At 45.8% G+C, this 25141-nt stretch overlaps 1 protein-coding gene across 2 annotated transcripts in view; it reads left to right on the forward strand.

Moving 5' to 3' along the window:
- The window catches only part of KIF26B (kinesin family member 26B), a 406845-nt gene that overhangs the window by 291678 nt on the left and 90026 nt on the right, over positions 1–25141 (forward strand). For both annotated transcript variants that reach the window (XM_019730870.3, XM_019730871.3), the window contains one exon: positions 2068–2251. In XM_019730870.3, the coding sequence (XP_019586429.3) occupies positions 2068–2251 (184 nt within the window). The remainder of the gene's footprint in view (positions 1–2067; positions 2252–25141) is intronic.

Consider the following 25141-nt stretch of genomic DNA (forward strand, 5'->3'; position numbering starts at 1 on the left):
TCCTCCTCCTCCACTCTTCTCTCTGTCTCCCCATTTGGACTGGGAGTCCCAACTGGTGGGGGAGTGGGAACCACAGTAACCCCCCCCCCATCCTTTAGCCACTGGACAATAGAACCCTAACATAAATTGAGAAATACCATCTTTCAGGTCACCAGCTTCCCCCTTCTTCCTGACTCTCCAAGACATAGGCAGCCTGGCTTGACATCAGTGAGGGGTCGCTGAGCAAAGGGTTGGGTGTCGGAAGAATGCGGTGCTGATGTACCCACATGGACGAGTCGCTGTCTGTTCAGGGAAAGCGTCTCAAAGAGAAATGGAAACTGCCAAGAGAAGCGCCAGACTCATCATTGACCAATAATGCTTCACCTTTAATTTTAGATAGAAAGTATCAGGCAATGAGATCATGAAAAACAGAATCATTCCTACTATTTTTCTTTTCACTGATTGGCAAAAGAAGCATTATGGAAGTCTCCCTCTGGCGCTTTTCCTTTTCCTCTGCCTTCGATTGAGTGACTGCAGAGTTCCCTGAAGGGGGCACATGGGATTGAGACTGGGGACGGGGCGGGGGGTGGGGGGTATCATTCCATCAAAATCTGTTATTCCTCATGTATCTCCTTTCTCTGTATTTCACGCTTGTGAAATCAATTTTCAGTTTCATGGCTGAGGAAAAATTAAGCTTTGAAATGGTATTTCCATTTGCTGTATTTGTGCGCGGCAATTTTGTAGCTCAGAGAATTTGTCAAAAGCATGATAATTACTGATACAAAATTAAGACTAACTTTTCCACGTCATTATGATGCGGGACGAGGGGCAAGAAGGTGCAAATGGTGCTGATTTTGTCTTTTCCACCTGCCTCTCCTGTGACCTATTATGTAATTGGTGAGCTCACTGGATGGAGTATGAGGTTTTGATCTGGAGAATCAAGTCATGGTTGTCTAGTTGTTTTAAGCAGCCGCTCGAGTGTTTAGTGGCCTTTGACAAGGAAACTGGAATTCTTCGAATAAGTATAATGTGAAAGCACTGAGAATTAATCCAGAACTGAGTATATGGTGGTCTGTGAGATGCTTTTGTCTCATATTTTTCTTGCCTTGTTTTTCCCTTCTTCTCCATAATAAGATTATCGTATTTTGAATGTTACAGAACATTTGAATGAGGGGAGATGTGATGCGAACAACCAATGTATTAGTGATGAGGCCACCTCCCCCACTCCTGCCTGTCCTGTTTGTACCCTCAGTGTCACCTTTGTTGGCTGTGATCTTCTTACCCCCACACTTGAACGTGAATTGCATTTTTTTAAATTAGTTTCAGGTGTACAAAATGGGAAAATATATTTGTCAATGTTACGTCTGATAAGGGGTTAATATCCAAAATTTATAAAAAACTCAACTCAACACCAAAAAAACAAACAACCCAATTAAAAAATGAATTGCATTTTGTAGTGAAAGACCGCTCCGGAAAATAAGCCTGTTCTCCACATGAGCAGCGTGAAGTCTGAGCCTTCAACATAACACCCTGGCTGCAGTTTCTCCTGATTTGGTGTGATGTTTGATTTATTTTTCCCCATTGCACGGGGGCGTGTGTTTTTCTTCCATGAGCGTGTACAGAACACACCTTGACAGCTCACCACGTGGCTCTTCATCAGACTGGTTTGGGTTTTACAAGGTGTTAGAATTTCTAAGTAACTCATAAGATCTCTCCCACTTGAGTTTATACTAGAGAAGTTATGGAGTGATTAACCTAATAGGGGCTGTTTATCCCCAAAGATGACCAGCTTCATTCATGCTTAAGTTGAGTGTTTGTGCATAACAGACAATTCTTTGTAAACCTCGATTGCAGAACCAGGTAGTTTTATGGCTTTCTTTCTGCTGTAGACATGATTGGGTAGCTCCTTTAGTTCATTGTGTTGTAGCACGGGGCTGCTACAGGGCACACGGAGGATGGAGAGAGGACTATTAAGCCTCAAGAAGACCTAGGAAGTGCTTTAAATGAAAGAAAACAAAGTCAACCTAGCACATCTGACTGTACCACACTTTTCCCCTTATTGTTCCTTTTCTGCATTTTTCCCTCCAGAGCTGCCCAGAAGTTAAATCTGTCTTCTAAAAAGAAGAAACATCGACCTTCTACTTCTTCGGTTGCCGAGACACCTCTCTTTGCCACCAGCTTCAGTGGCATTCTGCAGACCTCCCCTCCCCCAGCCCCACCCTGTCTGCTGAGGGCTGTCAACAAGGTGAAGGACACCCCCGGCCTGGGCAAGGTAGGCACCCCTGGCTCAGTGTGTGGGGTTGTGGATCAAGGGCAAGAAGAAAACCAGGGCTCCGGTGTGTTGGTTAAAACAAGAAGGTGACAGGGGAAGAAAGGAAACAAAAGGAAACTCCTATGGGAGTCCTGTAAAATTGTCTTTGGCTACATACACTAAATAGCAAATTAAGACTTGCCAGTTACTGGAGATCTGATTTTGGCAGAAAGGAAAAACATTTCTGCCTGGTTCACAGAACTGTAACCCTTTCAAGAAGACACAAAGCCACCAAAGAGGGAAGGCAGAGGCCAGAGACAAAGAGCAGTCACAGTTCAGGAAAAAGACATAAAGATGCTTCGTAAATTCCTGGTGACACTTCCATTTTTTTCCCTCACCTTCAGAGAAATCACTATTTCTGCTTTTGTACGAGACCACTGATGGGATTTCTGGGGAGCATTTGCGGTTGTGCTGTTCTAGCCAAGAAATGCAATTTTGAATTGTTACAAATACTTAGGAAGAGATGCAAAAGCACTATTGCGAGATGTCGTTCAGCTATGTTTGGGATAACTCAGTTTTCAATATCATCTTTAAACTGTCTTCTGAGATCAGTACCTCGGGGGAAGCACCGTATGGTTCCCTCTTCTTCAGTTGCTAAATAAGCTGAGACGTATGAAGCCATTTAGCTAGAGAAAGAGATGGCTGTGTTATTTCTTTTATTTTCATCAGAAGCGGGATGGTCCACACGACCTTTCCAGTCTCTTGCCAACTTACCATGAGTCACCCAGACTTCGTGTTGGAAAGTTGCAGGGCAGGCGGAAGGCGGCTAAACTCTGCAGCCTGAGCTTTGGTTTATTTAAATAAATCAAGCTTTGGTTTATTTAAATCCCTAGTTCACTTTCCCCTTGACCCTCAAACATAGTTATTCCTGGGTTCCTGGTCTTCAGTGGCCTCAGACTAACTCGGAACTCCTTCTGGAGTTCACCCTGGCTCCCCCTGCCCTTCTCCCTTGGTGCTTTTCTCCTTTCTTCATGTTTCCTGTCTCCTTCCACGCTCTGCCATCCCCAGACTTCACCACCCCATTGGGAAGGTATCGACTTGCTATGTTACGCTGTCCAACAGTATCTCAATTTTAAGACTCTGTTGAGTACAGCAATCCTTACTCTAATGGAAAGCATCCAACCCTGGAGTTTTCTATGACATCAGGTGAGGCAGGTAGTTTTCAGCTGACGGCTTTTTCAGGCCCAGAGGTAAAGCAGGGAACTAGGCAGCAGGGTAGTGACCTGGGCTCTGTCTGTGAGACCTGCAGTCGTTTCGACAACCAGGGAAGGAGATGCAGGTCATGGTATGGACCAGATCTCCCCTCCAGAAGAGGACTCACCTGCGTGGGAGCTGCTGAGAAAGGACAGTGACACCTGACGAGGGGCACGTAGCAGTAACAATGGCCTGTGGATATGCTGCTTTCTAAGGGTGGGGTGTATCAGTAACTGCAGGAATTCTTAAACTAAAAAAAAAAAAGATCTTTAAATATGGTAAGATACACATAGCATAAAATTTATATCCAAGCCATATGAAGTGCATGTGGGCTTTTGCTTTGCTTCAGAGAAGTTAGGAACTTTAGCATCAGAGCTGCACTGCCTGGGGCAAGGTGAAATCGAGCTGCCACTTGTGTCTCCGCATCTCGAGCTCAGAACAACACTCAGCCTCTCTTCTGAATAAATGTGAACAGACGTTTCAATGCTATCCCTTTGAAGGGGTACCAGGTTGTTAGCCAAACCGGGGCTCATATACCCCAGTGTGGCCCTGTCCAGGACCCTCACCATCAAACACTTAAGAAACTGTCTTTCTGCCTCTTTCGCAGCGGCCCTGTCTGTGGTTCCTAAAAGGGTCAGTGTAGACACACCTTCAGGATGGCCTGGGCCCCAATCCTAGGGCCTTTTGTCCTCTCCTTACTCCATCCTTATCTACCTCACTATAACTCTGAGACAAGGGGAGCAGGATGCCAAGCCAGGGCCTGAACCAGCAGAAAGAGTGTTACCAGCCAGGACGAGACTCAGCACTTACACCAGAATAGTTTGGAGGGCACTGATTCGATCTTGATTTCATAATGTACTGTGAGTAGTGACCACATATAATTATAAATACAATAAGCAGGTATGAGACCAGGTGCAACTACAATTGATATTATAATTGTTTGTAAACTAAAGCTTGCAAATCATGCACTTAATTTTTTTTTATGGAAGACGGTATCCCTCTCACTCATTTGCAATCCAATGTTTTTTTCTCAATGGGAGAGAAAGAGGTGACATTAACCAGCCAGGAAAGGTAGGAAGCCCTGAGTTTGTCCCTGGAAGTGTGTCATGGATGGGGTCGTCAGGCTGAGTGTCATAGAAGGTGATGGAAGGGGTGACTTCTGTCTGACCAGTGGCCACATGGCAGCCGTTCTGCTGAGCATGGGGGATGGGCATTGGTGGGGAGGAAATGGCCATGGGAGGGAGGGAGTGTGCTCTCTGGAAGACCGTACTAATCATATACTTATTACTGGAAAACATGTGTGTGATTGAAATAAGAGGTTGGTAAGCACCCCTCCCATCCCATCCCGCCTGCTACACACAGAGTGTCTGCTTCTCATAACGCTAGAAGGCCTTTGCTCTGCTCTAGGGCACCCATTTCCCAGGCTCATGCTTTTCCCACCCCCACCCTCCCAATATCTCACTATAACTAGGAACTGCCCTTCTGTTCACTCACATGGAGAGAATTTCCATCAATTTATCTGTTGCATAATTTACGTATTAACATCTCAAAGAAATACAAAGGAGTTTAATATAGAACATAAATAATTGACACGATTTATAAATCGGTATGTTTGAAGCAGATAAGCTTGACGAAATTGCCAAAAGCAACCTAATTATTTATACTGGAGCTAGGGCCTCCTGTGGGGGGGCGGGGTGCAAGCCCAGCCCAACCCCCACCTCTCATGCCCCAACCACCAAGGACTTCCTCAGGAAACCTGGGAGGTTTTCACAGGCATGGAAGGGCTTTTATGGGTTTATTTAGGGCAGCCCCTCTCATGTAGTAGACAAGAAAACTGAGACCCAGAAAAGGTAAGAGCGTTCCCGGTAAGAGAGCCTTCTGAATCAAATGAAGTCAGGATCTTTAAGCCATGTTATTTTCTACTGTCTCACTGGGCTGCCACGAGGTAGATACACATGCCTTTCAAATTCGGGGATGGAGACAAGCATGTCATGGAGCCATGATGGTAGCAAAGTAACACTGGGGACCAGTTGCCTTCATCCACTGGAGAAGGACAGGCTTCCCTTCAAAGTCATGGTTGGGAGAGAAAGGGCGGTGACGGTCAAGAGCAGACAGAGATCCAGGTCAGGATACTCCATTCCACCCCTCCCCTCTGTCCCGGGATTCCAGCAGCAACTCCTTCCCCACCACCCCCACCTGCCACACACACACAGACACCCAGTTATTGCTGGCCACGCCCCCCACCCTCTACCCAGAATCATTGCTGCCACTGAGCACTTCTTGAGGCAAAGTTTTTTCTGGAGGCCATGGTGCTGGAAGAATGTGAGGTCACTTCGGTATACTTGGAGGTGAAACCGCACACGTACAACACAAAAAACACCTCAAGATACTCAGCACCGAAAGCCGTTCTTGGCACACAGCAAATATTTATTGAGGACCTACTGTGTGTCAGGCACTGTACTGGGCAGTAGGCTTGCAATCATGAACAGACAAGGCGGAATCCCGCCCTCACAGCACTTGTAATTTAGTGCATTATTCCCATTAGTCTTAGCTCACCCACCTATACCCATGTGAAGGACAGCCTGATTTATGGAAAAGTTGAAATTACAGACTTACAATAACTCTGTCTAACTTTGAAGTTACGTAAAGAAACTATACTACTAAGCGGCCTTGTGAAGACATCCTTAATGAGTGGATAAAGATGATTAGTAGGATCGAAGCAGCTTAGTCCCTGTTTATATTCCATTGATTTGGCTTATATGTAAATTATACTTCTAATCTGTTTGAAAATGGTTCCTTCTCCTAAGTCAGTAAATGCTCTCAGTGAAATTTGTTTGCACAATTAATTAACATCCATGTTTAAGGTTCATTTGTTAGTGTGTCACAGCTTAATGTCAGAGCTCTTTGTCATGGGTTATCAGCTTCTAGAGCAAAGCACGTTATCTGTTTAACTCACTGAGTATATGACTCTACAGCCATGCCACGGGTGCATAACTGCTTTTACTTATGTTTTAAAAATTTATTTTTCAATTATAGTTGACATACAGTATTATGTTATTTTCAGGCGTACAACATAGTGATTAGACATTTATATACTTTATGAATTGAATATCACTCAGCCGTAAAAAAAAGTGAAATCTTACCATTTATGTGGGCAACATGGATGGACCTACAGGGTATGATGCTAAGCGAAATTAGTCAGGTAGAGAAAGAGAAATACCCTATGATCTCACTTATCTGAATTCTAAAATACAAAATAAATGTACAAACAGCACAGAAACAAACTCATAAATGCTTTTAAAGGTGAGAATGGTAACAGCAACAATCATCTTGATGATGGCAATCCCCCGTTTGTGGTTAGTTCTCTTCCCAGAAGAATACCTGAAGGGAAATACATGAAGCATGAAGGGAAGGAGAGCTTTTTTTTTTTTCTTTATAATCTCCAGGAATGCCTCAAAAGGATGGAATGATTAGCCTTTCCCCCCCGCCCAAACATGTTTTGAGAATATAAGAAAATGCTTGTAGGTGAATGTTAGCAGCAAGAGAACAGACTATAGAATTTGGAAAGATTATAAAATTTGGAGGGAGGCAACATAGAGGAATTATGGGAAATTAAGCTGGGAGAGGTTGAGGAGGGCTTGTCATGCTTGATACATTCTTCCAATAGCTATACACATGCTGTGTTCCAGGCACTGCAGTAGGTGCCACTGCAGAGACTGCCCACAGGAGCTGGTTGGTTACTCTGAGCCATATCTATGCAAAAGAAGAGGAGGGAATATTCTGATCCCTATAAACTCTAGGCTCCCATGAAAATGTTTGCCTGGCATTCGGCGTCGACCACCACTCCTGTGCTACAAATGCTTTTCCTTCTGCTCGGGATCCCAGCTTACTGTAGTCTGGGTAGAAGAAGGGTGTGTGGTGTCCATTTTGGGGGATGCCCATCACCACCCAGGCCCATCCACCTGTGCATTTCTGAACGCTTCATGGAGATTTCTCCTCTGTGGGCAGAGGATGCAGGGGATTTGGTGACATCCTCAGACTTGCAGTTTGGAAGTAGACTTGCTTGTCTAGCCAGATTCTCTCTTATGCAATAAAGGCTGGAGTCTTAGATCTTCTCAGTCCTTGATTTGAAGCCATCTGTCTCTTATTCAGCACTTTTCAAACCCAGTAGCAGTATATTTTGGCCTCTATTAAAATATGTAAGCATATGTTCTCTCTCTCTCCCTTTCTCTCTCTTTCTCTCTCTCTCTCTCTCTCTCTCTCTCTCTCTCTCACACACACACACACACACACACACACTCACATACTACTTGGCTTATGTCACCAAGTCCTATTGTCTACATTTCTAAACGTTCTCTTCTTTGGTGTATAAACTAATAAAAGCACACTATGTGTGCTTTTTTAGTAGACTATACAGATTTATCAACATTTTTAGGGTAGAAGGCACTCAGTTACTAAGCCCTTGCTAAACACTGTATGGAAGAAGAAGCTAAGATTCTTGTTCAATTGACGTTTGATTACAAGAAGGGGAAACAGCAAGATAGAAAAATTCAATTAAAATAAGATTTCTTAAAAGGTTAGTACCTTTGTAGTAGCTCTTGCTCATTTATTCAACAAGTACAAATGGCTGGGACAGGTATCCCTTGTTCAAGAAGAGATGCCAGCCTGTATTGAGGAGAAAGTTCCATGCCTTCCAGCCCACCAAGGTCCAGGTTATTTGAACAATATGCAAATTATCGACTTACTCATTACCATCTCTACCTTTCCTCATCCTAAAGCTTTATCAGAGTGAAGAGGGCAGATTTGCGCCAGCCTTTAAATTCATTTCAAGTAGATATGAAATAATGAGTTCAATTGAGATGGAAAATTCTGGATTCCACTTCTCACTCACCAGTGACTATGCCATCCTTAAAAAGCTGGAGATGGGAAAAGTGAATTGTGAGTTTTCTATTTTGGTGGGGGGGTTGGGGTAGGGGATAACGCTGTCAATAACGCATACATTCTCCGTGAAGCAGTTCATCAGGACAGCTAGCCTGATAGCTCTGCAAATTAAATTGTCAGCTGGGAAATAAACTTGTGTGACCTTCCACTTCCTAATTACAGTTGTTCTTTTATGCACTCGGTTGGTTTTGGTTGAGTCTGCTAAGGTCATGTAGCTCGAGTTTGCTTTCTCCTCCTTCTTTTCTTTTTTTATTCTGACCTCTCCTCCAACCCATATCTCGAGAGAAAGGAGACTTGGGGAAAATGTTCTGACTCATTAATCTTCGTGGTTTCTTTGTCCCCCGACGGAGACAGATGTGTCCGCACCAGTCGCAGAGCCCTCCCACCGCTGGGCCGCACATGCGCAGTATGCAGCTGCGCCATCCCTGAAACCCAGGGCTCAGCAATGCACATGCTGCTGCTCCAAGGCCTGTGCTGCTTCTGGAGCTAACCGCAGGGATCTAAGTCACGGGGACGTTTTCCTACACACCCAGCTGTACCACTCTCGAATTCAGCAGTCTCCATTCTTGAAAACGAAAGGGAAGTATTAGGCGGGTGTTCTCCATTTAAGGCCACTGGACAGAAAAGTCATAGTACCAGTAAAACATGTCTAAAGAACGTGCTGTGCCATTTTCGTTTTTCATGACTGCCTTTAATACTGCAGATCAAGCTGTATGGATATCATTTTCTGTTGACTTCATTATTAGATGGGGAACTAGGAGGGTAAGCAGCATAGTTCAGCTTAATTAGATCCGATTTCTGATAGGATGGCACATTAGCATATATAACATACTCGTTTTCTGGCTTTCTTTGCCTGAGAGAGTTACACAGAGCAGACTGAATTAAAGGACTCCCGCTTAAGTAGAGAGGAATAGTTTCGTCTTGCAGCCTAGAGAGTTATCTGTCTTATATCCCAGGTCCATTATTGTAGTTTTCAGAGCACAGGCGGAGGAAGAGAGTTTTACATCCATTTACTCTATGAGGGCTTCAGATCTCCCAGTTCTCTGAACTACCCCTGCCTGCTTTAGGTGAGGAGCTGGGAGACTTTTGAAAACCTTCTGGTTTCAGTTTCAGGGACGTGAAGCCCTCCAGACACTGAAACCTGTAGCTGCACGGCACAGGAAATGTCTGTGGGTAAGCTAGCATTGAGGGCCTCCCATTTCTAGTGAAAAGTCCCTTTCAGTTTCTCTCACTAGGTTGTAAACTTCTGGGGAGAAGGAATCATGTACTTTCATCTTTGTACCCCGTCGGTACCAGCTTCCATAAAGGACACTCAAAAAATGGTGAATATTCTTACCTAATTCTGTTTAGTTCTTGTGAAGTACTGCTCAGGCCTTCAACACTGAATGGAATCCATCTTGCATGATGAGGCTGTGGTAACAAAGCAGAAACCTCAAGAACATCTAAATGACAAGACCCTACCGTCCCTTGGCCCCACTTAAACCTCAGCATGTGCGTTGCCCGAGGAGAGTGACATCAGAGAGATACTGGCAAAGAGCAAATACAGTTGACACCCTTACGGAGGGACCTTCTTCAAAGGTCATCTGGTCCAATATTCTCGTTTTGAATGTGAGGGAACTGAGGCCCAACAAGGTGAAGTAACTCGTGGACCCTTTTATGTGGGAGAATGTAAACTTTTGAATGTAAAAGATGATCGGTCATGACAACTTTAGGAAAGAAGTTGAATAAGAGATTCTTAATCTGTTCCTATTTTGTGACTTTCAGCCTTAATTCTGCTGGCTCTGTGTTTTTCGGGTAGTAAGTGGAGATGGTAGGTGTGTGTGCGCATGTGTGTGCATGCACACTCATAGAGGAAAAGCAAGGTGATTTTTCTCAGGGGATTTTTTAAAGACTAGAAACCTTGACCGTAATTAGAGGATAGGTTTGGGGCCCCCTGGAACACCTGTAATCCCTAATTAGCATCCTGACTTATGGAATGAAAACACGAGATAAGATGAGGGAATTCTCTCTGGAATAAATGCCACTTTCTCAATTAACCAAAGGGCGATAAGATGGATTATAACTCGCCAGAACAGGGCTCTTGATCATTCTTTGTCCAAAAACCACACTTTAGTCAGGCTCAGCACAATTAGACAATTACTGATACGAAGACAAGGGGGAGAGTAGGTATATTTTAAGCTAATATTTCTAGCATCTTATCTTTCTATGTCTTTCTCTTGCTAATGGCTGAAAGGAAAGTTAATCAAGATTTGCTCTAATTATCCCATTAAAATGAGATTGATAGTCATGTTTTATAAAAAATGGTGAGTCCAAACTGCTGAATTAATTAGAAAGTTTTCCTTTGTGCCTCAGAGTAGAAAACGCCCTTCTTGTCTACTGAATGACTTGCATAGCAAAACATTTGAATTCCTTTCTAATGCTTCAATGAACTAAAATGTATCATTATGGAGAGTAAAAATCCTGCTGGCACATTCTTAAAAGCAAAACATAATTTTCTTTAGATTGTTAAATAGTTTCTGATTTAAAAATCCTCTGGCTGCTCAGAGCCCCAACATAAGACCTTCTATGTTCTCTCGTATTGCTTTACAAGTCCATCTTAGCTCTGTTCTGTAATACTGTCTTAATCCATTCCAGCTGCTATAACAAAAATACTATAGACGTTGGGGTGGGGGGGGTGGGGGGACTGAAACAACCAAAACTTATTTCTCACAGTTCTGGATACTGAGAAGTTCAAGGTCAAGGTCCTGGCAGATCTGGTGTCTGGTGAGAGCTCTGTTCCTGGGTTGTAGACAGTCATTTTGTTGTACCTCACATGGTAGCGAGAAGAGGAGAGAGAGAGAGAAAGCCAGCTCTGCAGTCTCTTCTTCTAAGGCACTAATCTCATTATGTACCATCACCTGGGGGTTACAATTTCAACATATAAATTTGGGAGACATATATGCAGTCGACAACACTGACCTTTAAATTCCAGCACTGAATTAGAGTATTTGACTTTCCAGAAGAACCAGAAATAGTACCATTCTAGTAGCATTTTAGCGCCAGAGACAAAATTCCTTTCAAGTTGTTGTTTTTGTTTTTTTGTTTTTATTCCTGTTTCTTTGCTCTGCTCTGTGTTCCATGCTACAGCCAACTACTCAGATAGAAATTGTATCCGCTTGTAGCTCAGTTGAGATCTCTTTACCACCAACAGTGAATATTTGGGGGATGCTAGCGGGGCACTGTACCAGCTATAGCTAATCAGAGATTTTTCTTGCTGAAACCACGGGTGGTAGAATCGATCAGTTTCCCAACGCTAGCTTCTTAGCTTTGTAAGTTCAGTTTTCTTTGGGAGTGAGCTCACAATGGTATGCCAGGATGCTGGGGGAAGGGTTGCCTGCTCCATCCTGAGTGCTTGCTGGTGGCCCAGCTTACCACCTGTAATCCATGCTCAGCCACGCCCACCCTCGGGGCAGCACCAACTGCGCAGTATTTAAGACCCATTTGTATCTGAAAACCCACAGGCGCACTGTTAGGCTTGGAGCAGTTCAGGCCAGCTTGGGGAGAAAGAAAGGCAGAGGGTGGAGACCATGTAATGAGTTTGATTCAGCTGGTACTGATGGAGGAACTGCTGGGGGCCAGGCTGGAAAAGCCTTGTGTGTGTCGTGGAGTGAGGTGAGAACGGGAGCAGGAAGTGTGGATACAATCTGTCAACTCCTGACACACCTACAGCCGTCATCATTAAACAAGTTGCTACTGGCCTTTTCTCTCTGAGACTCAACACGGAGGTTACGGTTCCATTACCTCTATGGAATCTTTTGATTTCTTTGCAGGAGAAAGGGGACACTTTTTTCTCAAAGGTTATTTCCCTCAGCAGCTTGACCACATCCCCCACCCCTACCCCAACACACACACACACACACACACACACACACACACACACACACACACATTGAGTTTGAGAAAGAGGACACGAGGCCTTTGGGAACGCCTTATCTCACGGATGACCAAGGGACAGAGTCCATTTATCCTGCCCTTGTGGACTTGTTCTGTTCCTTGTTTTAAATATTTGGAGAAAACATTTTACCACGTTTGTACCAGAAAGTTTTCAGTGATGGGCAAAGTGTTAAAAACCCACTCAATGAAATATTCCCTCGGTCACGTTTTCGTGGAAAGTTACTCACCAAAAACAGGAAGAACTGAGAGCAGAGATTGTTAGTCTGCCTTCCCCACTCCATCTCCATTTTATAAAAAAATGTTAAAAAGTTAGCCCCTTCAGAGGCCTCAAAGGATTCCAGAACTAGTAAAGCACCATTCAGACTGCGGCCAGCTACCCAGCCTGCAATCAGGCTGTCTGCTCCCATTACAAGAGTGAGTGTGAAGCATGGGCAGGGATGCAGGACACCCGTGGCCTTATCCGCACCTCATCCAGAGAGATTGCTCTGGTCTAGGGGTCCGGTATTTCTCCTCAACCTTCAACTGGCTGATTCCTGCCCATCCCGTGGGTATCCATGGCAGTGCCACTTCATCGGGCAAGATTTCCCTGGTTAGATGCTCCATTACATGCTTCCATAGCACCCTGTTTCTCTTCATTGCATTCCTCACCCTTTAGATGACTGATCTCCATAATTCCATGTTTAATGGATCCTTTTATTGACTTTACGCTTCGTGAGGGCAGTGCTACATCTCTCTTGATCCCTTCGAGTCCAGAGTATTACACAGGTGTGTTAGTCAGAAAAGCAGAACGAACAGGACTCTGTGTGTGTGTGTGTGTGGGTGTGTGTGTGTGTGTAGGCCAGCAGACTGGAGACCCAGGGGAGAGTTGCAATGCAAGTTCCAAGGCCATATGCTGGTAGAATTCACTCTTCTTCCAAAGAGGTCAGTCTTTTTCTATTAAGGCTTTAGCCGCTTAGATGAAGCTCACCCACATTATGGAGGGTCATCTGCTTTACTCAGACACTACTGATGTAAATGTTACTCTCATCAAAAAAACCTTCACAAAAATATCTAGAATAATGTTTGACCAAATCTCTGGGTACTCCAGCCAAATTGACATATAAACTTAACCATCGCACTAGGTGAATGGATGCAATCATGATCTAGGTCTCCGTTCTGCTCTGATGAGCCTTCACATTTGTATAAGGCCTGACGGTTCGTACCCCTTTTCACCTATATCACCCTTGGTCTTTAATGCAGCCCTGAGAGGTGGGCAGTAAGGGGCAGGGGGGGTGTTAGACCTCGCTGACAGAGGAGGACCCTGAGATTCACGGAGGACAAGAGGATTCTCAGAGGTGACCCAGCTTTTCAGAGTGGGTAGGGAGACCCTACATCTTAAGGTCCAGGGTTCTGTTCCTGCTCATACAACATATCTTGGCGACTTCCCTTGGCCAGGCACTGTTCTGACTGTTTCACTTGTTAAATCCTCTTTACAACTCTGCGGAAAGGGTCTGTTCTAGTCACCCCCATTTCACATCTGAGGAAGGTGAAACAGACTTAAGGAATCTGCCTGAGGTCACACACGGGGTCCGCGGGAGAGCTGGGACATGGACCCCACTTCTGGAGCTTGTCCTCTGCACTGCACACGAGACAATGGGAATGTCTGAATTTCAACTTTCGTTTAAAGACATACGTAGTGTTATTTATTGTGCTGGGCTCTGTGGAGACATCGCTGGGAGAGGCAGCCGTCCCTGAACCCGTCGTGCCGCCCTCCCTGGCCGGCCTCTGCTCTCAGGCTTCTCTCGTCATGGACCATCTATCCCTTCGCATCCACACCCACATGCTCTCCAGTTCTGGCTGAGTCCCACTTGCGTCAACATCCCGCATTTATCCCCAAACCGGCTCCCTCTCGTCTCTGATGTTTGCTACCACGTACTTCCCCACGAGTAGATCTTCTCACTAACCATTTACTACTTTATACGGTATTGCTCTTTTATTTATGGGTATAGTTTATCTCCTCCACCGAGTCTTGAGGGTGGGGACCTTGGTTTATATGCCTTCATATTCCCCCAAATGCTCAGCCATATGCCAGGCAGACAGAACTCCGAGTTGAAAGACATTTAAATACAGGGTATAGCAGAGTCATTTTATGATCATTCCCCGGCCTTCGCCAACTATCCCTTTTTCATTTATCCATCACCCATCCATCCACGTCTGTCCTTTGATTCATTCATAGGGTATATTCTACGTAATCTGCTCTCAGCTGGCTACATTGGGATATGTACACGAGTTCAAAATGGCCTCTGGCATTAAGAATCCCAGAAATTGCTGTTCGAAAGAGTTTAAAAGCCATGCTTTCGGTAGACAACTCAAACTGAAAATACCCATTATTATTATCATCACTCTGGCTGATCACGGCAGGTAAGGCTGAAATTTGTGCAGGATAGTTGGCTTCCTGGTGAGTTTTCTCCTCTTTACTGAGTGCACCGTAATATTCCTACAGTATTCATCTTGCATTGTGATGACAACGGACAGTGTAGCAGGTAGGACAGGATGTACTTTTGTTTAACTTTTAACACTTTGGTGTAGTACCTGCAATTCCCTGGCAATTAGTTCGTATGAATGAATCACGGTGGCGTGAAAAGCATTCGTCTTCATATAGAATCTCAAGAGAAATCACACGTCTAATGCTTATGGATAGAATTCCCCTGAACATACCTGATATGGAAGTTGTACTTTTCCTCCCTTGAAGTGGGGTGAAGTCAGGGGCTTGTTCAAGGTCATATAGAAAGCCCTCTACCGTCCCGGGCTATGCTCCCCCACCAGCTGTGCATTCTGCATTCTGCTTTCACCACTGAGGGGGAAACTTCCTGCCTTTCAAAATCCCAGTGTTGCCTAGTTTCCTTTGAGATATGAGATTGGCTTCAATGAGAGGTGAGATTCTGAAGTTGTCTTGAAAAATATGGAACAGTCTGGAAGGGGGATGGGAGACAGGGAATAAAGGAGGATGAAAGGGGTTTTGTGTTAATAAGAAGGCTTTTTAGTTTCAAACAACAGAAACTCAAACTGTCAGGAACTGGAAATAACTGGAGGGATATTGATGTTTGTGGGACCTGATCCAGACAAGTCAGGGAGCCCTGGAACTAGGAACTCCTGAGTGCTCCAGGTCTCTCTCTCTCTCTCTCTCTCTCTCTCTCTCTCTCTCTCTCTCTCTCTCTCTCTCTCTGTTTCTCTCTCTCCCTCTCCCTCTCCCTCTCTTTCTCCCTCTTATTTGTGCTTCCTCCCACATTTTGCGTCATTCTTCTTCAGTTCACACCAGCTTTTCCCCTTACATAGCTGCTGACAGCTCTAGTGTCATATCTTATAACTTCCACCAACGGACTGGACAGACTCCTGCCCTTTCTGGCCCCAAGCTCAAACTTCCAGGGAAGGGCTGGGTTGGCTGAGATGAAGTATGGGGTATGAGAAAGTAGCTACTCCCATTGGCTCCACAGGGTTGGAGTGAGGCCCAGCATGTCCAATGAGAAGAAGGTGCTGCCCTTGACAATGTTGGGCGGACAAATGAAAGTCATCCCTGCATTTTCAGGTGATTTGCAGGAAGCGTCACTGAGCATTTAGGAAAAAAGACGAATGGAGAGGATAATGTGCCTCAGACACAGACCTAACCCATGACAAATCAGTCAGTATTCACTGAGCATTTACTGTGAGCTTTTGCAATAAGGATATGTTTGGCAGTCCCTTTGCTGGACCATTTATTTCACAATCATTTAGCAGTTTCTGGGGGAGAAGAGCGACATGCACGTTCAAGGGAACTTAGAGAAAAGAGACCATGCAGAGATTAGCCCAGGAAGTGAAGTGGGGAGATGTGCTTTGGGGAGAAAATCTGAGACCTCGGAGACCTTGCAGGAGGCCCTCGGTCTCCCTGCATCAGGTAAGCACCATCAGCCTGTGGTTCTCTCCGGACAGACAGATGCAGCCGTGAGTCAGACTTTGGCACTGATTCCAGATGGACAGTCTTGCATCCACTAGTTAATGCTGGCCATGACCTGCTTAGTCTATAGAACAAAAATGCCCACATTTGAACACATTAATCTTTATGAAAATGTTCTGTTTCTCCCATTACCCCACTCCCACTATGGCTCACCACAGCCATCCCATTTCCCTAACACCATGGAACTCACGGCCAGAATGGCCCCGTCTCCCAAATTAACCCCACCTAGGAGTTGCGTTGTGAAACACACACTTGAACAAGATGTCAAGGTGGTAAGTGACATCTATTTCCATCTAAGCCATAGTCGAGCTCCCTATAGGACCCAAGAAACACTCATATGCCCAATACTTTAAGTACATACTCAAAAGTGCCAGGCATTGTGTGGGAAATGCCCACTGTGCAGCATAAGCAAAACAAATCCCGTTCTTTTAGATTTCTAGAATTTTCCAAATGACTCGGATAATATCAATAGTTGGTGTCCATATATATTAATCTACAGCTGGCAGAACGTCTGACAAGTTCATCAATTTTCAGTGGACTTGAATTGGAAGTCTGAGACATAATCCAGATCTTGCAGAGGTGGCCAGAAGGAGGCTCTAACCATCTTTACTTTCTCCACTGTCATCACCACCAGCACGGTGATGAGTTTAGGACGTTCAGTGCAGTGTCTTCTAATTCCCTCTACACTCCTTATCTGGAAAATGGGGAATTTCTCACAGGGTAATTGCAAGGCTCCAATGACCGTGCTGAAAAAAGCAGGCAAGAGGCCAGTTTGGGTTGTGGAAATGCCTTGTCTGTGGGGCCTGTGGAGCTTAGGCCGTGGGGGGATGTTCCAGACCAGAAAAGGCCAGACTGAGTTTCCCTGTGATCCTTGGGTGCAGAAGCTTTAGGTGGCTGTTCAAGCAATGAGTACAGGGCGATATGAGTCCATATTTAGGTCCCAAACTAGAATTTAAACGTAACAGGAGTAGGTTTTTGTTCGATGAGCACAGGTGAGATGCAGGTATTTTTGGCTATAGGTCCAAATCAAGGCCAATGTCAGAGAATGTCCATCCAACCAGAGGTGAGGCATTTAGTCAACAGTCCTCCAGGGTCAAGGGGGCAAATGGTGACATTGAGGGGAGTGATAGCAGCTATTACTAGGACACTGGTCACTGACAAACTTGCGTTTCCGGGATAAGAAATCCATCTGGGATACTCAGAAGGCCATTGATTCATAGCATATTAGGGTCCTAGGATCAGAGCTAGAGCAGCTTGGAAAAGATGACCAGCTGATGCAGGACCAGCCGTGACCTCCTGCAGCTTCTTAGGCTCCTCTTGTGAAGGACAGGAGTGGTTCCCACACCCCGCAGGGGACTGAGCCTGGATTATTGCCAGTGGCTGCTTTGCCTCTGTTCCAACCCCAATTCTTCCCTCGCTTCTGTCCAGCTAACCACATGGCTTCCGCTTCAAGCTCTTCCTGGCTGCCCTTTGCCCTCAGTAGAAACTCCAGATTCCTCAGCCCCGGGCTGCCGAGGCGGCTCCCTGGCCTCCAGCCCTGCCTTCCTCCCCTGCCCCCTTGGACTCCAGTGAATGAACAGTTTTCGGTGCTGCGAGGACCTGCCTCCTCTCACTTCCAGGCCCTTGGCCTTGCACCCCCATCTTCCTCCTTTATTCTTTATCTATCTTACTTCTTCAGGCTTGAATTTGGGTGTTATTCCCCCAGGAAGTTTCCCTAGGGCCTCCTGCTATCCCTGCCGTCCCCTGTGTGGGGCCCCAACACAGCATTTACTTTGGTGCGTTGAGTTTGGCCTGCCCCCCTCTTCTAAGAGCCCTCTGAGGGCAGGGATTGCTTCTGACCAGGCCGTAACCCCAGTCCCTCTCAGCACGTGGCAGGTGCTGGATAAATGTTTGTTCACTCAGGATCTGAGATCAGAAAGTTGTAGAGACAGGACGTTCCCCCATGTTATTATCCTGCCTGCCCCCTCAGAACATTCAGTTTGAGTAATTTCAGTCACTATTTCCTTGAATAGCAGCATAATGCTCGGGAAAGACACATTTATTTGCAAGGCAGAATGCGTGACGGTGTCACTCAGAAGACCTCTGTCTCTGTGTCTCACTTACCCCAGGCTTGGGAAGTGGTGATAACGGGAGAGGGTTAGTTCATGCATTTTCTGTCTAGGCGATTTAATATTACCGAAGATGCTCTCAAATCATTGACAGGAGTTGAGGCAGAATTCTTGTCAGATTATATAAGAAAACCAACTCATCATTACACTACACACGCTGGAAGCTATTATGTGTTTTCCCAAAGCCTTTGTGGATGCATGCTCATAGCATTTAAGGTAAAATTTAAGGAATTCTGTTTTTACTACCAAACGGACAGTGAGTAGCAATGGTTTTTGATTTGTTCTTGGGTTGGTCTGTATATTTTTCTTTTTCCAATCAATAGTTTCACATTTTGGCTCCAGACAGAAGGTTTTAATACCATGTCATATGCTACTGGCATACCAGGTCCTTTCTTGCCTCCTATCTGTCCGTCTGCCCCCATCTCTGCCCGGGGTGCTCATCTCTCCATCATTTGTTGGCCTGGGAAGATGCTGCTCTTCCCTCCAGGCCCAGCTCCTATGTCACCTGCCACCTGCAGTCCCTCTGCCTGTCCTAGGTCCGTGCACTGTGTATGCGCCCCCATACTGACCATGACTGGAGGAAAGGCGCTATATCTTATTTACCTTTTTTGGTGTTTATTCATTTGAATACACCGATGCCCATTCACTGAGCATCTGCTGTTTGCCATCTCTGCTCCTGGGAGAAGACCCACATGTCCCACAAAGTGCAGATCTTGCTCTTAGCAGAGGAGGGAGGCCCGTTGCACTATGCAAGCAAAGCTGCACCCAGCAACTGGCTACTTCAGTCTTTCCTATGAAATAAAAATGCAGCTTATGGTATTACTTTATGTTAATTCCACCGTGATATTTGTTTTAAAATTCAGAGATCACTGGATGTTAATCCTCTTACTATATTCTGTTCTTCATTATGTTAGAAGAACAACTGAAAGGGGACTTGGGTTTTGTGTAGCTTTCACAGGATACAGAGGTTTAAAACATCTCGCTCATGTCACGGAGGTTCTCGGGACCCCATATGTTTCTGGGAAATGGGGAAATGCAAACCTGTCAACCTGTCAGTCTCTCCCCTCCCGAGGAAATCCGACATGTGAATCTCACGTTGTTAAACGTGCTGTCAGGTGAGCTATCTCCCCTGAAGACACTTTCCCCCAGCTGCCAGCTCCCTCAACGCCACCCCTCGCTCCTGTCCTGTTTCCACCAGGTAGCCTTCCCCACACTCCCCTGTGCTCTGGAGAGAGTAGATTTTGGACTTTGGGGTCTCACCTTCCACATCACAACCCCCAAGGGAGCCGTGCTCAGGTACAATGCGAGCTATACCCATCTAGTCCCACGGGAGGCCTGGTTGACTTCAGCCTACACAGGTGCAACAGGGTGGCCCCAGCCCCTATAGGACAAACCGAAGCACCTTAGGGAAGGGACAAGTGCTGGCGCCGGAGGCTAGTCTACAGGTGCCCTGGGGAGCTGGCATCTTCAGCTCCTGGGTGGCTGTTTATTGTGAGTGGCATTGGGGAGACAGGAGGCAGTGCTGAAACCCAGCAGCACGAAGCTATTTCCAACTTGAGCTTGGCTTATTAACAATGAAACGGCAATGGTGCAGGCACAAACTGTGAGTACGTAGGTGGTGGAAGGGGAGAGTTGGACATTTGGGGAACAGCCTGGGCAGCTGCAGATACAGAGGGAAGCCATTTGGTGTGTGCAGTGCTCTGCTTCCTGGGAGAAGAGCAAACCTGAAATGAGAAAGGCAGAGTCATCTGCGCGTGCAAAGCCGGTTGGTGAACAGATTTTAATATAACTAAGGGGTCACGGAGGGTCACTCTGTGAAAGGAACCACTTGGACTATTCTCTGTATTCTGGTTCAGCATTGATATTTGAATCCCAGCTAAAAAAGGAATAGCATTCATTCCTATTTCTGATGTAAGAATAATAGCAGCTAATAAGAGTAGTTGGCACATTTGTTGTGTGCTGAGTGCTGTATATACATTAACTCCTTTACATACGTAATACATTTATACAGTCAACTCACATACATGGCACATTTACATACATTAACCCATTTACAGATATAACACATACAGTACATTTACATACACTGACTCATTTACATACATTTGCATACTGTCTTAGTCCATTCAGGCTGCTATAACAGAATGTCATCGACTGGGGGCTTAAATAACAAACATTTATTTCCCAAAGTTCTGGAATCTGGAAGTCCAAGATGAAGGTGCCAGCAGAACCCATGTCTGGTGAGAGCCCACTTCCTGTTCACAGCTTTCTTCTTCCTGTGTCCTCCTGTGGTGGGAGGGGTGGGGAGCTCCCTGGGGTCGCTTTTATAAGGGCGCTAATCCCATTCGTGAGGGCTCCACCTTCATGACCTAACCACCTCCTAATACCATCACATTGGGGTGAGGTTTCAACTATGAATTTGGGGGGGCACATTTAGTCCATAACACATACATTTACTCATTTACATACATGGTATATTTACATTCATTAACTCATTTAAAATATGTTTGCTCAGGAAATGTGTGTGAGGTCATCAGGGGATAAAGTGGAAATCAGCAAAATTCACACGACTTGCATTAAATGCCACTTGGCATATCTTTCTGAAGACACCCCCTGAGTCCCACAGCATCCATCATGGGGACGTCACCACAGGTTCCTGTTTTCTCTCCTTGTCAGTGCACATCGTCCTGTTTCTGTTCCTTCTTCAAAGTGTCCTCCCAGCAGCCAGAATCAGATTCCTAAATTCCAAATGTGATCATTACACTTAACAGCTGGATTATGTTGACTAGTTAAGAGGGTCATTTTCGGCTCTGCATAGTTCAAACATGGGTCAGGCTCCCCACAGCCCTCTTATCCCCAAATGCCATCTCCCTTGCATTGCAGCCATATGGAAGCCTCTGTGTGTCCTCTGAACAGGCCAGACCCTCTTGTGTCTCTGAGTCCTTGCATCTGCTCCTGTGCTAGAATGCGCTTCCAGCATTCTCTGCCTGCCACACGACCTGCTCGTCCTCATGGATCAATTCTTTCTTCCTGCCTCTGCCAGGACCGTCTGCTTTCTGGCCTCTGTCTGTCTCTCTCCACTACACCCAGACCTCCTCCAGGGCAGAAGCTGTGCCCTGGTCACCATCGTGTTTCCAGCTCCCTGCTTGAAGCAGGAGTTACTTCCCCTTCCCTTTTAAATGTTACCTGCTGTGCGGAGGGACAGCATCTGTTATTGGAAAGCTTCGAGTTAAGTACTGCCTACAGGAATTCAGAAAGGTAGGACAAGGGCTACCTCAGGTGTGTATGTTCAGATGAGGCATAAAGACTTTTCCACTGAAACCCGGACCTCAAGACACACACACACATCCCCTCCCATGGCCGCAGATGTCACAGACTCCAGGAAAAGTCTCCTTTCCAGAATAACATTATAAAGAACAAAATTTGAATTCCCACAGCTTTTTTGGAGTTCACTGTTGCGAAATAGTATACTCATTCAGAGGTGACCGTCAGGAATGCTGTCGCTATGGGTGCGCCCCTAGAGCATATTCAAGTCTAGGGTTCTGAGGGATTCTTGCTAGTAGTCACTTGTACAGTGTGCCTTGTACGTGTGTTCTTGTTCAGGTAAGAAATTAAGGCCATGACATCAGTACTGCCAGCCATTGTTCAACCTCTGAAACATATGTACGTGGAACAAAGGAGCTGACTTCATTTGCCAATGGGGCCTTCCTTTGAAGATACTGCAAGTTAGTTCATGGAGATACCGTTTACATTGCCCACAAGAGGTCAGTGAGCCCTTTCCACAATCATGGCCAGCCCCAGGCCAAGTGAAACAGTTTAGTTGTGGTGCCGCCCTTGTTCTCAATTCAGCCTTTACCCCCTTTCCCTCACCTCCAAGTGCCACCTCCTACCCAAACAGCCACAGGTTCCACCATCAATTTTCCTGCAAATGAATGGCAAATTAAATGATTATTGTGCTCACTGCACAAAATCTTTTCTGGAACAAGGGGAATTACGAATGAAGGAGTGAATGCATGGATAAATACCCAGTGAATAAACACATACAATTGCTTATGCTGAAATTTAAGAAAAAAGGGGGAACAAAGAGACATTAAGGGCAAAAGTATTGACGTCTCATCCTTCTCTTTCCCCAAAGTAAAAGCTTTCAAGTGCAAAACACTGATTTCTAAACTTCCTTCTCCAATCAAGAGCACAGGGTCAAACCGAAAATGGCAATGTGTCCTCGCCCAAATCCTGGGTTCCCAGAGTGGCTAGCCCGGCCACTCCCCCCGACCGCCCCCCGCAGGGCAAAGGGTCAAAAATAGCAACGGGTGATTAATCAGGTGGCTCCTGTCTTAAGACACAGTGAACATTTATTGTGTCTGCAGACCAGACCCCTGACGGCCAGCAATTACTATTTCCCCAGAGATATTCCAGATGCTCCTGGGTAACGGGGACATGGCAGCTCTCTTCCTGCCCCTGATTTATTCCAGCGTGGAAGAGCTCTCCTTACAAGGACTTTCCACAGAGGTCACCCCTTGTGGTTTTTCAGGAGCTGTTTCAAGGCTTTGTATTGGGCCCCCCTTTCTTTCAGTGTCTGGTGCCCCAGGGCCCCACCTTCCCAATAGGTGAAGTGGCCTTCCGGCTGGACTTCTCCAGCCAGAATTCCCACTCGGGACACCCATCCCTCCTCCCATTCCCAGGAGGGGCCGACTAGGTCCGTGGGAGAGAGACAGTGGCTTGAAGTGACCCATCCCACCCCCACCCAAGACTGACATTTTATTGTGGCCTCCAGGGGCCTATAGGGACGGCCAGCAGCAGGCATACAGGCTGTCCTTACAGAGAGGTTTCGGTTGGGCGGGCTTTCTCGCATCCTTTACACTAAACCATAATAATGCAGTGGTCCACCATGAAACACTCTGAAAAAGCAGCTTATTTGTTGAATGGCTCCCACTAACTGACCTCTGCCACATTTGGGGGTGTTGTGCAGCTGGGTCTCAGGACAAAATCCCTCACCCTTTAAATTCTAAGAGTGCATATAGGCTAGGATTGTGGGAACATGTGTCACTGTGTCTGTTCTTTGTCACATTCCCTCTTCCAAAGTTTTCGCCTAAATTCAGGGTCTTGGGTTAGAGTTCCAAGGGGAAAGAGGCTCTCAGAGCCCTGTTTAAAAGGCTTCAAAGACACAGGAAACATCATATAGTTCAAGGCTTTGCACTTGCTGAGAGCAAAGGCAGAAGAAGGCACAGAAAGCTACAGGGAGTGTTTATTGACTGGCTGTTGGTCCAGACCGGCCATATCACTCTGGCCCTTGAGGGTCACGGGGTCTCATGGGGTTTCCTTGAGGGAATTCTTAAAAGAAATTGAGGTCATGGAGAATTAGTTTATTTTGTGTCGTCTCTTGCATGTTCTGACTCATCACTCAGTGTCAGGGCAAGGGTCAAGGATATGGGAAACCATAAACAATCCCAAGAGTTTCACGGACACTGGGGGTTTTAAAGCCGCTCACCCAAGCTGTGCCTTTGCACGGAGCTGAACCAGAGTGGACACAAAGTACAAAGGGTTTTAAAACAGGAGATAAAGTTCCGTGATTTCCCTCTTCTGCGCGTGAGGAGGTTACAACTATTGCCAAGTTTAAGATGATGCAGACGCTTGGTTCTGCTCCCCGGTCCCTAGACTAAGATGAGAAGTTGGTGCATCAAGAGAGTTCTGTTGGGTGTGAAGAAGAATGTTCCTTGTGATCAATGAATAAGTGTCATGAGAGGCCACCAGGGGAGGGACAGAGCCTCAGTGCTGGGAATTGTGTGGACTTTGGAGCTAGAGGATTAGGCAAATAGCCACCTGAGTTCTCTTTCTTTCTTGCTGTATAATTTACCCCACTGCGTATTGACTCGCTTCCCAAAGTATCCCACTGGGCCTTAAGGAAGACGTCCCCTTCCAGAGAACAGAAGTGGGGATCCAGCTTGAATAGTCAGGAGTTCTTCTGTCTTTTTATGAGCCCTTTCATACGATCATGTGTCTTTCCCCTGAGGTGAGCCTATGAGGGAGATAAGGACAGATGTTTTCAATGCCCACTTTATAGATGAGAAAACTGAAACAAGGATGTCAAGTGACCGTGCCACCCAGGTTTGAGACTTCAGCATCATTTTTGTGTTTCTTCGACTCATTTCACGTTCTACCCGTCACCAAAAAAAACACCACGCCCTCAAACCAGCCACACCTGATCAGGCAGCACCTCTGTTCCCATGAAAAGCTCGCAGCTAAGTGATGGGTCCCCAGACTCTCAACACCCTCATGTCTGAAATACATGTTTGAGGGAAAAAAATCTGTTTCTTTCTCTCCACCTCCACTGCCCCCCGTTGGGGCTTTCATCACCTCCTGCCTGGACTGTAATATTGGTTTTCTACGTTACCTTCCAGATGCCAGTCTTGCCTCCTCAGTGACACCTGCCCTGCATTTCTGGACCTTGGGAATATGAATCCACATCTGTCCAAGCATTTGGCCACTTCCATGGCTTGTGGGTACAGAGCGGAGGTGGTGTTAGGATGCTTGTGACAGGAAAGGCTTTTCCGAGATTTCTTAACATACTTGTGCCCCTTTACCCCTCAATTCTAACTCACAATGTCTCTCTATATTTGTGTTTGGAATGTGGACCTCTGTTTAGGGTAGACATATGGTCGTATGCATCTATATTTCACCCTTAGTGTTATATGATCACTAAAGGTC

Source organism: Rhinolophus sinicus, chromosome 6, assembly GCF_057876585.1.
Source record: "Rhinolophus sinicus isolate RSI-liver-muscle chromosome 6, RSI-T2T, whole genome shotgun sequence".
Classification (NCBI taxonomy): Eukaryota; Metazoa; Chordata; class Mammalia; order Chiroptera; family Rhinolophidae; genus Rhinolophus; species Rhinolophus sinicus.